The sequence below is a fragment of the Olea europaea genome, chromosome 18 (assembly GCF_002742605.1).
Source record: "Olea europaea var. sylvestris chromosome 18, O_europaea_v1, whole genome shotgun sequence".
Classification (NCBI taxonomy): Eukaryota; Viridiplantae; Streptophyta; class Magnoliopsida; order Lamiales; family Oleaceae; genus Olea; species Olea europaea.
The window spans coordinates 10,781,636-10,795,041 of record NC_036254.1 but is presented as its reverse complement, the minus strand read 5'-3'; the positions used below and the strand labels follow the sequence as shown (position 1 = coordinate 10,795,041).

Genomic DNA, 13,406 nt, shown 5'->3' with positions numbered 1-13,406 from the left:
CATGCTACAGATCTCCTCCAAACTATGAACCAAAAGGCATGCCTCGAAAGCCAGTAAGCATCTTCGACGGGCTGAGCCCAGGGCAGCTTAGAAATATGTAGGCTCAACCTCTCTCTACACCTAGAAATAGGCAACAGAGACCACTTCAATTCGAAAGACAAAATGAACCAGTGGATAACAACATGCCTCCAGTTCCCTTCACCTAGAAATAGGCATGAGGCCAGGCAAGGAATCAAGACAGACCATCTCAACCACCTTGGGAAACACGAGTCAAAGAAGATAAAGATTTTGACGAATCACAAAGGTCTTGCCATCTTGATAACGATGATGACAATCTCCCATTCTCACAAGGGATCAGGAATACCCTTCTCCTAAATCACTTCACGCTCCCTAAAATCCCCAAGTATGATAGAAGAGGTGAATCTACAAAACACCTCAACATCTTCGAAACTCAAACAAGCCTTAGAAGAGCCATCCCCGCCATGAAGTGCATAGCCTTTCACTTAATTCTAAGTGGAGTGACTGAAATGTGATACACCAGGATCTCGGAGGGAAGCATCTAAAGCTGACTAGATTTTAAGAAGGCTTTCCTTAAATGCTTTGCCACAAGTAAAGAGCCTGAAAGACCAATATAGCGCCTTCAGGATATGAGGCAGCAACAAGATGAGTTATTCAAAAATTTCCTATCCCGTTTTCTAATTAGATGACCCTGTTGCAATAATCTGTTTGACATAAAACTCTTCCTAGTTTGAATTTTTACACGATTTTAACCCAAATTTTCAATTCCTATAAATACAAAACAACATCTAAACGTGGAAATGAACTCTTTCTAGCTTCTAGATACACAGTAATATCTTAAAATTTATCAAGAACAAGTGGTCAATTGCTATAATTGAGAGACGGGACCGAACCCTAGCAAGGAATTGAAACCAGTTACATCAAGATTTGGAAGAACTTAATCTTGAAATTGAAGATCAAGATTTCTTGCATTATTTTCATGATCCGGGTGATATTTTCCTATTATTCTTCTTATATTTTATTTAAAAGCATGCCATGTTAGATCTATTTTTGTATTGGATAAAGATGAACCATATTGTTTATTTATTTTAATTCATGACTAGTAATTTAGTATTTCTTACACTTCTTGATTAATTTTGTATACTTATTATATTAGTTAAATGTTTGACCACCAATTAGATAATCAGTTACTTGTAGTAGTGTTGAGAGATTCACAATAAGTTTAGATTGCAATATAATTAACGTATGTGCAATAGATGTTAAAAATGACGTTTATCATGTGTGCAATCATATAAATAATCTGAATTTTAATATATTCCATTCTTCAAATTCAAACTAGAAATAGATTCGAGTCGTGACTATAATAGAATTAATTTATCTTGAAAAAAAAGTTAAATACATTAACTTTGTCGGCTATCAAAAATGCATTAATAAGACTAGATTACATAACTGAAAATTGAAATAGATAACAATAGAAGAGCATAAATTTAATACAATCATCCATAAATTATAAAAACCAAACTTTTAAATATTTCATAAATTAATTTATCAAATATCAATTTAAAAATCTCTTTTGTGTTATGTAATTCGAATTCCATATGAAATTGGTAAATTTCAATTGAGTTTATTTCATGTGGGACAATAACTTTAAACTTGTTAATTATATTACTTGTCAACGATACGCTTGTAGGTTTCTCACGAACAAAAGTGAATAATGTTTGAAAGGTGACTTGCAAAAAATATCAAGATCTTCTATTTTTCTCATATTGTTTTCTTTAGTGTTCTGATAACCAGACTATCCTAACTGGTTCGAGAGATAAAACGATGAATTAACCTGGAAAGTATTGTTATACCTTAAAAACCATATATTAAAAAGACGGGATGAAACCTAGAAGTTTTTCAGCTTTTTTTAACTGAAAATAAGAACTTTGGGTTAAGGAGCAATTTGAGCCTTGACATATCTCATGCTATGTGACGAATATTATCTAGTTAAACTCCAATTGTATCCTGTGAACCTTGACACGAGAAGGTGACTAACCTGAATCGGTTTTAAAACATTGGTCGTCGTTAATCATAATTCCAACCTTTCACGTCGATTCTGAGTGTCATTGTAAATGTGGCTATGAAGGTTCCAAAAGAATGGAAGCTGGATCCGAGTTTGAAACAACCACAGCATCCTAGCTACCTTAGAAAGTTCCCTAGCAAGTGGCAATCCGTTTCTTCTCAACAGGGCCATGTGAGAACTGTAAGGATTATCGACAACTTTGTCATATACAGAACGAACACAAAAACTTGAAACAATGTCAATTAACTGATCAACAATTCATTGACTAGAATTTTTATATGTATCGATAGTGTTAGTGATATTCTTTTGTAGTTATGAAATGGAGGGAGGAAAAAATAGGTGGAAGGAAGCAGGGGCGAATCCAGGGTCTTAGTTCAGCTAGGGCGGACCGTAAACGTTGAACGTAAACTGTCAACAGTCAGCATCCATGATAGGCAAATCGTTTATTAATATTTAATTAAATAGTATTCAAAAAACCGTACGGACTAGAACTAGATGCACCACTAGAACTGAAACTATGTACAAACTTTCATTTCAAATGAAAAAATAGCTCCATAATCTGTAAAATTGCCTTAATTTATTTTTCAATTAAACAGGCAAAATATATTAACAAAATGCCAATATTCAGTTTATAATTAAAGTTAATTAACAAGTATTATTAATTTGTTATATTAACAAAGTTCAAATTATTTATAATCTTCCAAATCTAATGAACTAGCAACAACCTAAAACGAACTAGAACTAGAAGGTAGGGATTTCATCTTGAATTATTTATCACAAATCACAGTCATAACTCATAAAATATAAAACATAAATCATAACTAGTAAAACATAAGTCATAGATTCATAGCTCAAAAATAAAAGATAAATAAAAAAAATGAATTAAAAGGACAAAAAACACAAACAAACAAACAAACAAACAAAAAAGTGAAAGAGAAGAGAGGGCTCACAAGTCACATGTGTGAGCGGCACTCAGGTGGACTCTGTGTGAGGCAAGAGTGGCCTATTCTTATTTCCTGAAAAAGATATTAAACAAAAAACTAAGTTTACAGGCTTGCATAATTTGCATTAATACAAGGCAGACACATGGAAATCGAAAAAATGGGCCATTAGAACTTAGAAGTTTCTCACCAGCACATAGGCATCCTATTTCTAATGCCACCAATTGAGGTTTTGACCACCGAAATAAGCAATAACATCTGCGGCCAACAGCAGGGAAAAGGAGAACAGTTACAGAAGGGTTTGCTACGATTATTGCCTCTGATTTGGAGGTGTGGTTGCAGTTATGTGTATATATCCATCAATCATCATCCATGGATTGGGTCTAATTTTTTTTCAAACAAAGAGGCCCAACTCATCAGCCCAAAGAAAAAGGCCTAAACTAAAAAAAAAAAAAAAAAGACCCAAATTCAAAATTTCATCTTCCTCCTCCAGTCCTCCCTTCTTCAGTTCAATCGCGGCTCTGCAACTTTCAATCTTCCACCCGACGGCTAGTGAAGACTCTGGCGGATCCAGCTAGGGCGGTCGCCCAAGCTCGCCACTACCTAGATCCACCACTGGGAGGAAGGAAAAAATGTTTGCAAAGTAACTCTTTTTAGGTTCAAAGAAAACAAAGAAAAAGTGAGAAACGTAATTTTTTAAAGTGCTCCCCCGCAATCCAACTCAACCCAATTGTTGGTTTAAACTCAATCCAACCCAACCCAAACTGATCAATTTTAGGGTTGGGGCTTGGGCTCAATTCAAGTTGGATTTGATTATTAATTTTTGTTAAATTTGGACAATTTTTTACAGTTTAAAATCACTTGAAAACATCTATTGTTTTTAATCTATATAAGAAATTCTTTTTAAAAAATAATGTGTAAATTTGAAATTATGGAGCTTTTTTTACAACAATTTTTGAATTCATTCACTTCATCATTCCATATTTAATTTTAGTTCACCATAAAATAACTTTGCATTTGTAAATATTGTCAATCAGTCTATGTAAATAAAAGGACATTTGAACATTCTAAGTCTTTCTCTTATCTCCACTATTGTATCTATTTGGATTTTTTTTATTTTAGGCACTAACTTTCTAATTGATTGGTGTTTGATAAAATCTAGTAAGTGTAAGGGATCGTTGACAAGTAATAAATTTGAGTGACTTAATACCAATTCAAGTTCACTAGTTATGTATGGAATTCGAATTATGTAAACAAAAGAGGTTTTGGTGTTGATTATTCTAAATCTAATAAAGTCATAAAAAATTGGTTTTTATTAAATTATGGATGATTATAATAGACTACAAATCCATCTATTGTTATCTATTTCAATTCTTGATTTGTAATATAAGTCATTTCATGCTTTTTTGACAATCAATAAAGCTACTTATTTAACTTCATTTTTCAAGACAAATTAAATTTATTCTAATCACATATAAGTCTATTCCTAGTTTAAATTCGAATGACTAGAATGCATTAAATTTTAGGTTATCTACTTGATTGCATAAGTGATAAATATTAATCCTAACATCTATTGTGCACATACTAATTTGTAGCGTTTTAAACTTATTGTGAGTCTTCTGACAATACAATAAGCAACTAATTATATAATTGATGGCAAAATAATTAAATAATGCAATAAGAATGTAAAATTAATCAAGAAAAGGAATAACAAACTACTAGTTTAAATTAAAATAATTAAAAAAAAGAATTTATCTTCAGCCAATACAAAGAAGTTCTAGTTAAACATGTTTCTAATGATAAAACAACAAGAAAAATATCACTCGAAATTTATAAATGCAAGAAAGAGATGCACGGTCTAATTCTTGATCTTGTTTCTCAACCTCAAGCTTTGATTATTCAAGTTCTTGATTTTTTTTTTATTCGGTCCATGTGCTAGATTTGTTCTCCCCACCAAATTATGATGAATTTTTCCCTCGTTCTTGAATGATTTTATGCTATGGAAGTGATTTGAGAGGTGGGATAGAGATCTTCCATGGATGATTATATTAGATAGAGATAAGGTAAAATTAGATTAAAAAATGCGTTCAAGTTAGGTTCCTAAAATGTTTCAATCAAATAAGAAAATATACCTTCACACGTGCATGATTATCTCTTTGCACACTCGTCAATAATTTGGTCACAAATTTCTCTCCTGATATTCGATTGAGTTTATTCAAAATGATTGGAATGCTAACTCAAAGTGTTACAATTAATGAAGAAGTAGCCATTTTTCTATTAGAACGATTACTAAATTAAAATGGGTCTCCATCTCCGACTAAAAATCTGGAATATAAGTTGTACGGATGAAAATTGATTTGTAAGAATCCTTTGATTTTGGTTGTATTTCACTCCTTTTTGACTTCTAATTGCATACAATTGGCTCCTTGTAATCTTCAATTATCATCTTGTGGTTCAAATCAACTATTAGATATTTACAATTTGATCCCTAACTTTATATTTCATTTTTTTCACCCATTTTTCACTTCTTTCTTCTAATTCACCCAATTTATCTCGATTTTTACCTAACAAATAAAATTAAAATATAAATAAGCTCTAATTCATTCAAATTAACAATAATGGCTCTCATTTAATAACCAAATAAGTATATAGAAATGCACTCATCAAATACCTCCAAACTTGAACAATTATTTATCCTCTAACAAAATATAGCTTAACTTAACCAAAACTTTTTTAAACAAACATGATTAGATAATTTGTCATTGGTCTTAGGATTGAAATTTATGTGTTAACGTTATGAGCTACTTCAAAATCACAATGTTAAAATTAATTTCTACTTATCTAATGCAAAATCGACGCCCGTGTGTACAAATTCATGTCAAACATCATAAATCCAGCCCTTGTTTGAGCCTCATTCTTTTAAAAATTTATTTTTTTAAAAATTCATTTTCAACCATAAATTCTTCAATAAAATAATATTACACACAACCCAAAATTTTTCCTTAATATTTAACTACACATTCTCCATCAATCACTATTTAAAAATGCATTCTTTCCCCTCAAAATGGGGCTCAAACAAGTTCTCATTAGGTGATTTATGTCCCGGCCCTAATTGGTCGAATATTTACTTCATTCTCGCATAAGGTTCACATTCAAACTAATTTTTTTTTAAACTCTTTTCCTAAAGTGTGATCTAAAGTTGAATTTTTTATACTAATCATTACCCTCTTTACTTTGGTTAGATCTTACTAATTGCAGCTAACACATCAACAAATGAGAATTCTCTTTATTTTTGGTTACTTCAACCTCCAAAAATCAACTAGGCTAATAATCCTTTGTCAAATGTCTAATTCTCTAAAACAAGTATTTGGAGTTTAATCAAGGCATGTAGTACACCTTTTGTTACTTGCTTTTTCTATTTTTATTTTTATTTTCATTTTCATTTTATGTTCAAACTTATCTCAATTAAGCTTTTTAAACTTGAGTCATGAAGGCTATAAAAAGAAGTTTCATAATGTGAGTTTCTTTCTTCTTTGAAATTATTTTCCCATGCAATGTCCAGTACAATGCCCCTAACTAAACACTCATTCTCAAAAATTGACACAAAAATTTACACTTAATTTTCATCTTTTTTGCATTAAACAATTCACAAAATATGCATATAATCTATATTTATCTCAATATCTCCCTACATCAGTTCAGTCGCCCCCAAATTATATGAAAATAGGTTTAAGGATGTACAATTTAGTGTTTATCTAGGTTTAGCATCTATGGTCCACTAAATTTATTTCAAACTATTCAAAATTTGAATCAAATTAATCCTTAATGATGCAAAACAATAATCTTGTGTGCAAAAATGTCAAATTTTACATTAATAAGCATAAATCAACCTATCATGCAACTTTTTCACTATTTATAACCTTACACATGGTTCCAAATATATGCATCATAGGAGACGAATTTATATAATCAACGAAAGTATATAAAAGCAAAACTAAAACTGAAGATAATTTTTTTTTTTTTTGAATTTTTGAAGTTTTTTTGCAAGTACCAAATAGTAAAAATAGATAAAAACTGGATATTTTTTAATCCCCAAATTTATAAGAGATATTGCCCTTAATGTCTAAAAATATAACTAAGTATTTCCCTGATATATATATTTGAAGGTGGTAGATAGATTGGCATAAGAGTGTTGGATCACTTGTTATGTATTTTACCTTATCCAATGTACTTAGATGTCATGTTGTTTCTTCAAGAAAAATAAAATAAAATTCAATTATACCATGGAGCATATTTAAACAAGCTCTAAAGCTTCTTAAAGGAAAATATGAATATAAGGATTCTCTAAATTACTAAAAGCAATAAAATTTACAAAACTACTAAAAAAATGAAATTTACTAATCCTATATTTTAGAAAGTAAAAATAAATAAAAGAGAAGAAATTGAATTGCATTCCAATAAGTGCTTATTTATAGTCATTAGCTTGACTTTCATGTTTTACACCATGGAATTCTGGAGAAAGCTTTCGATTCAAACACCCATTTAAGTATTTAACTTAAGAAAAGCCGCTCGATTCGATTTAGTTGGAATCGGGTCCAATTTGTCTCATTTGATTCGAAAGTTTTGTCTAATCTTAATAAAAACTATGCAATAGATCTCTTGCGAGTTCAAATCCTTTGCTATTCAAATAATGGCACCACAGGCCACAACAATTGCATGAGCAATTGAATCAGTACACATTACAAATTTTAATCAAAATGACCCGTCATTTTTCCAATTCTCTGTTACATTCCACAAAATTATAGATAATTTTAAATCACTTTCTCAGACCAAAATTGCAGATTAATGGAAAAACTATTATCAATTACTCAACTCAGTTTGAAGCTTACTATCAGAATTAATCAATAACCGTACTTTAAGCGAGCATGACCCACAAGAAAGAACAACAGATGCAGGTGGAGATCTAGGCGCTTGCAAAACAATTTTACTCCCATTTTTCAACAGTCGATATCCCATATCTGACAACTCCAGAGAATCGATTAGGAAGTAATCGCCACATCTGCAGCCATACAAAAGCTCAAAAATATCACCAACCTCTTCGATTGACAGATCCTCTAATCTGATATCTTCAGCAGTTGCAGAATCTTGCCTCAAAGATTGCAGCTCGTTATCATTAAGTGCACGAGATTTTGAATCTCCGAGGATTTCCCAAGCCCTCTGCACCTCTAAAAACCTTCTGCCCAACTCGTTTGCAGGATTTGATGTTTGGGATGTTGTTTGCATTTTATCTGGATGATAACTCAGAATGGCAGTTCGGTAGCATGTACGAATTTCGTCAGAGCTAGCATCTTCCTTCACATCGAGGATCTCATAATGAGATTTGAGGATTAAATTTCCACTCTCAATCATGATTGAACACTGCACGTATCAAAAGATCCATTACAAGAGCATCAAATGTATAGCAGGCTACAAGTTTGGCTATGCTTAAAAGGTTTTCTAACAGGTAAATAAGTTCTTTCAAAAAGAAATAATTCATTTATTGATCAAAGAAGGTAATGAATTATTTATTTTGACACTAAAGTATTACTCTGAGAAAAAATAACTTTTTATTAAAAGTAAGTTATCTAAAGACAAAAAGTTACTTAGGCCCTGTATGGTAGTTATTTTTTTCAAAATGCATTTTTCTCTCTCTTCTTTTCAACCACACATTCTTTATTAAAATAATATTACACGTAAATCAAAAACTTTTCCTTATTTTTCAACTACACATTTCACATCAATTTACTATTCTAAAATGCATTTTTACATAAAAATGTCTATCAAACACCTTCTTAAAAATTAACTTTATTTTTTTGTAAGCTTAGCCAAAGATGCTGTAAGAAAACCTAGATTGCAAAGTCGAAGACCAAACAAGAGGCAAAAGACTACACCAACTATTGATTAAAATAATTCCCAAATCCTGCAATTAGTAGAAACCAAAGTTTCCTATTGTATCATCATGGCATTTGAATTTTCTTGCTATTTCACAATTTTGAATCAGATTATACAGTCCTCATAATCCTATCAGGGAAATAGGCCCTTCCAGTTGTACATCTTCCAGGATCTATCTATTATGTGCATCTTACAGTAATATCTAGGAGCTTAATTCATAAAACAACTTCTTCCGTTTGGGCACTAACAAATGTACTTCTGTAACGTGATGACCAACATATGAGCATAATCATCAGACTAAGCCACAAAATAGAAGAATAAACCAAAAAGTTTACCATGTTTGCACATCCAATCCCAAAAGCAGCCCAATTATCGTATTTTTTAGGTAGCCACAAGTTTTCTCCTTGTTTTTACTTGAACAACCAGAATGGCAAGGGAAAGTCAGCTTTTTACCCAAATTAAGGTGACTCAAGTTATTGATAGTAAGTTGGCAGCTTTTGCCTTCCGAAGAGCACTCTTACTGAAGTGCTCAGTTCAGTCTATACTATTATTTTGAAATAGAGATCCACAAACATGCCAAAGAAACAACATATCACCCCAAAGTCGGCTTTCATTTAATTCCTTAAGAAAGTAACTTTTTATTCTAAAATCCTACAATGGGCCTATATTGTATGAAGTTTGCAACCATTTTTAACCAATAGGGGCTAACTAAATACAAAGTTTTGTCACTTGTTAAATACAGCATCTCATTTTCCTATATCAACACATCTCAGTTTTTTTCTTCTTTTGTTCTTATCATTCTAACATTTTAATATTTAATATTTTCATTTCATGGGAATAAATAGCATCCATCAATGGTTACAGACAGTATCAAGCAAGCTCACAATAAAATTGTTGTACACAAGAAAAGTAAACACTTTTATATTTTATACTTTTAATTGTTAGATAAATTTACACCAATTAGAATGACAGTCGAACCACATAATATTGTGTAGAAACAGATCATCAGATAAAAAATCAGAACCCCCTTTTCCTTTTAATTTCAGCTTCATTTGTGAGGGTTCGCGAATCAATAAGATGTGAAGTAACATTCCAAGCCATAGTACTACCAGAAGCTTCTACCACTCCAATAATATGTAGACTCATCAAAATTTCCCCATCAGCGATATTAAATAATGCAATCTCAAAACCAAACATCAATAACGAAAAAGTAAGCCCAAACAAGTAAATGGTCATGAAAAATGGTTAGGCATACCGTTTTTAGTATGACCCTACACATCATAACAAAGAGTACAAACACAAAATTTTCATATTTGATGAATTTTAACTCAGATGTGTACATGGCAGGAGCCGGAGCCGGACCTTGGGTATATTAACTGCCCCCACTGGATTTTGGTCCTGGTTATTTCACGTATTACACTTGAGGGGCAGCAAGTTTTCAAAGCAAGGAGAAAACAGTGAACAACCGCATCAAAAATTCAAGAGAAGTGTTGTCGAAAAAATCAATGTTGCTACAGGAAAATTATCATCAAGAATCAACAGTTTTGGAACAAATTATAAGGACTTGAGATAAAATTAAATCATTCACACAACATTCAAATAGAATGCGATTTCATCATATATAGCCATTTTTACACTAATAAAATCCGATACTACCTCCCAAGTTTGGTGATGCAGAAGTTGAGTAGAAAGCACAGCACCACGAGATAAATTGGTGCCCAGGGGCGATGAATTGTTCCCGAATTTTAGCGTAAATCGAGGAAGAGATCCGATCGTCCCCTTTGCTCTATACATAAACTGTAAACAGGCTGGGTAAGAGTTGGATATCTATGCCTTTAATTTGGGCTTTTTTTCAGATGGGCCTCAAGCAAGCGAGTAATAAAAAAATAAAAAAAGCTTTTACTTTTGACAAATTAAGTTATTAATAAAAAAAATTGTTAAATCACATTCAGTAATTTAATTAATTCAAAATTTTCAGAATTTTCGTGTATAATTTATTTATTTTTTTACGTTTCTAATATTGTTCCTAAAATTATGATAATTTTAGCGGTATGGTCTCTTTTTTATTGCAATATATAGAGTGTAAGTGGATCAATCACCTGATTTGTACTATAAAATAGCCATTATTTCTTCACTAACATAATTAGAAGGTCAATAAATTCAATATCACAACTTTAAATGGTTACGACTCATATGAGCTATAAATACATGTTGCTAGCCCCCAGGTGTCACACCCCCAAATTAACATTGATATCTATACACAACATAGATATAAAATTTTACATATATATTTTTTTTCGAGTTTGTTAACTTCTAATCACCTGTGACACGATCATATAACATATCGAAACCCAAAATCATATCGCCATAATCCAACATCTATATTCTGAGCTTATAAACACATCTACAGGCCATTTCAAAAGTACACTATATAGGATTCCAAAATATAACCCAACAGATAGCAGCCTACAAAATAACCCTACAGGTCGTCATCCATGTACATCGAACTCTGGAATCCTGTAGGAGCTCCACAGCTAGCCATGCTCTCTATGTAGTTCCATGTTCATCTACAATGCAAGAACTACATAAGCCAATGCTTAGTAAGCAAAATCATGCATGTCCTGAACATGAGTAATAACGACATATGACATCATGCCATTTACTTTAAATATCACGATAAAAAGTTTCATATTTCAATATTTGTCAAATTCGACTAGAAATCATTTCACTTGAAATCTTTCATTTCATTGGGCCCTTGACTCACCTACTACGCACCGGATAGAGCTCTGCATAATATCAATATCAATAATCAAATGGCCAGTATGAAATCGACACCGACAAGTGGACCATCCTCTCGTGACCACTAGAGGCCCATCCCCTGACTACCCCTATGATCACCCAAGAAGTCTCCCACCCGGTAGCGCCAATAATCATAATATCACAAGGGCACAGTCGAGTGGTCCGCCCTCCCGTGATCACCAATGGCCCATCCCCTTTCTACCTTTGCAATCACCCAGGAAGTAACACCCGCAATGCCAAACATATCACATAAGCATGCCTCACATGTCTCGGTGCCCTAGTAGTGGTCAATAAAACATTTATAATGAAACTCACTTTGAAATCATATTTTGCATGCAGCATTTTCAACCATGTTACATGTCGTGCATGCATATGAAAATGCTCATAAATGAAAATCGATGTCAATAGGTTACGCAATCTCATACTCAATGATCGTAACCACCATATTATGTGCTATAAGCCTCTTATCAAAGTTATGTAGATATTTCAACATTACTATGTCACATATACTAGGTTCTTGCATCGTAGTTGCAAATGGATTTTCACTTACCTTTCGCCTTTATATGTGTGAGCTCCTATGGAGTGTTATAGATTCCCTTTTTTCGCTCAACATTGAAAAGTCACCTGTATTGTCATCTAATATTAAATAAAATCCTCCATTTAATAATCTTAACACACACAATCCCAAAATACGTCCATTCACGCCAAAACAATTTAGACAAAATCATTATTTCAAGTTACCAATGACATTACAAACTAATCCCATAAGTCTCGCTATCTCTCGAGTCCAATTATGAACGTCAACGTCATCCAATTGTTTTCGACAACCTAGTATTCCTTAGGATATATTTTCTAGGCCCAAGAGTTCATTAGGGGACATCTAAATGTTGAAATCACATTAAATACCCAAATGGACAGAATCTGTTTTCTAGGTTTCCATCACCGTCCACTCATTTTTCAAATTCTTTTTCATGTCCTTACCTACATTTAACGACTCCCAAACTTTTACCACACACCTATAACATATATGTGAAGATAATCAGATCATAACATTGTGACAAATGAAGTGTTTGGAGCTTGAAAAACAGTCCATTTTCCACTACACAAAATCAGGCAGTTTTTCCCTTTGACTGTTTTCGGTTTCCATTTTATTATTATGATACCAACAGAATTATAGGCCATTAAAATCATTTCTACACTCCCTACTTGCATATAAAAACGTTCATATTGATATATATAAGTTAAACACTAAGTATCATCCCAAAATCAAGGTTTAAATCACTCAATCCAGCAATTCATCATCTCTGTCCAGATTACTTTCTTTCAAATTCTTGCAATTAATTACCCTTATTTAGGCATCATAACATCATTAAAAACACTCCAAATTAATCAAAAACAAGTTCAGATGTTCAAGAAATCATAAATCCCTTAAGAAATAATAGAAACAAACCTCAAAACTGTGGAGTAACAAAGCTGTTCAGAAATTCCAGCTTCTTGTTTCTATTTCTCTTTGACTGTTTCACCCTCTTTTCACTTGGAATCACTTAGGGACGAGTTCAGGGAGTTAATATATTATCTAGGAGGTAAATGAGTGGTCTTTAAATAGTTGAAGTCGTGCATATTACTTAAGGATTAAGAATATCATGGGCTGC

General features: G+C 32.3%; 1 protein-coding gene across 2 annotated transcripts; it reads right to left on the bottom strand.

The window, feature by feature from the left end:
• Positions 1-7,830: 7,830 nt before the first annotated feature.
• On the bottom strand, positions 7,831-10,764 carry LOC111367438 (DPH4 homolog). 2 transcript variants are annotated; one of them, XM_022988307.1, is made up of 2 exons: positions 10,612-10,764; positions 7,831-8,442 (listed from the first exon to the last, which is right to left on the bottom strand). In XM_022988307.1, the coding sequence occupies exons 1-2, from the start codon at positions 10,747-10,749 to the stop codon at positions 7,885-7,887; spliced, it is 696 nt and encodes a 231-aa protein (XP_022844075.1). In that variant the 5' UTR covers positions 10,750-10,764; the 3' UTR covers positions 7,831-7,884. The 2 variants fall into 2 exon arrangements, with proteins under 2 accessions (XP_022844075.1, XP_022844076.1); XM_022988308.1 differs by lacking the exon at positions 10,612-10,764 and adding an exon at positions 10,211-10,592.
• Positions 10,765-13,406: the final 2,642 nt, after the last annotated feature.

Bases quoted from the DNA above. Each gene is read 5' to 3' on its own strand.
- LOC111367438 (XM_022988307.1), bottom strand. From the start codon at position 10,749: ATGTATAGAGCAAAGGGGACGATCGGATCTCTTCCTCGATTTACGCTA. The intron at 8,443-10,611 runs GTAGTATCGGAT...TGATACGTGCAG, and splicing joins TGCATCACCAAACTTGGGAG to TGTTCAATCATGATTGAGAG.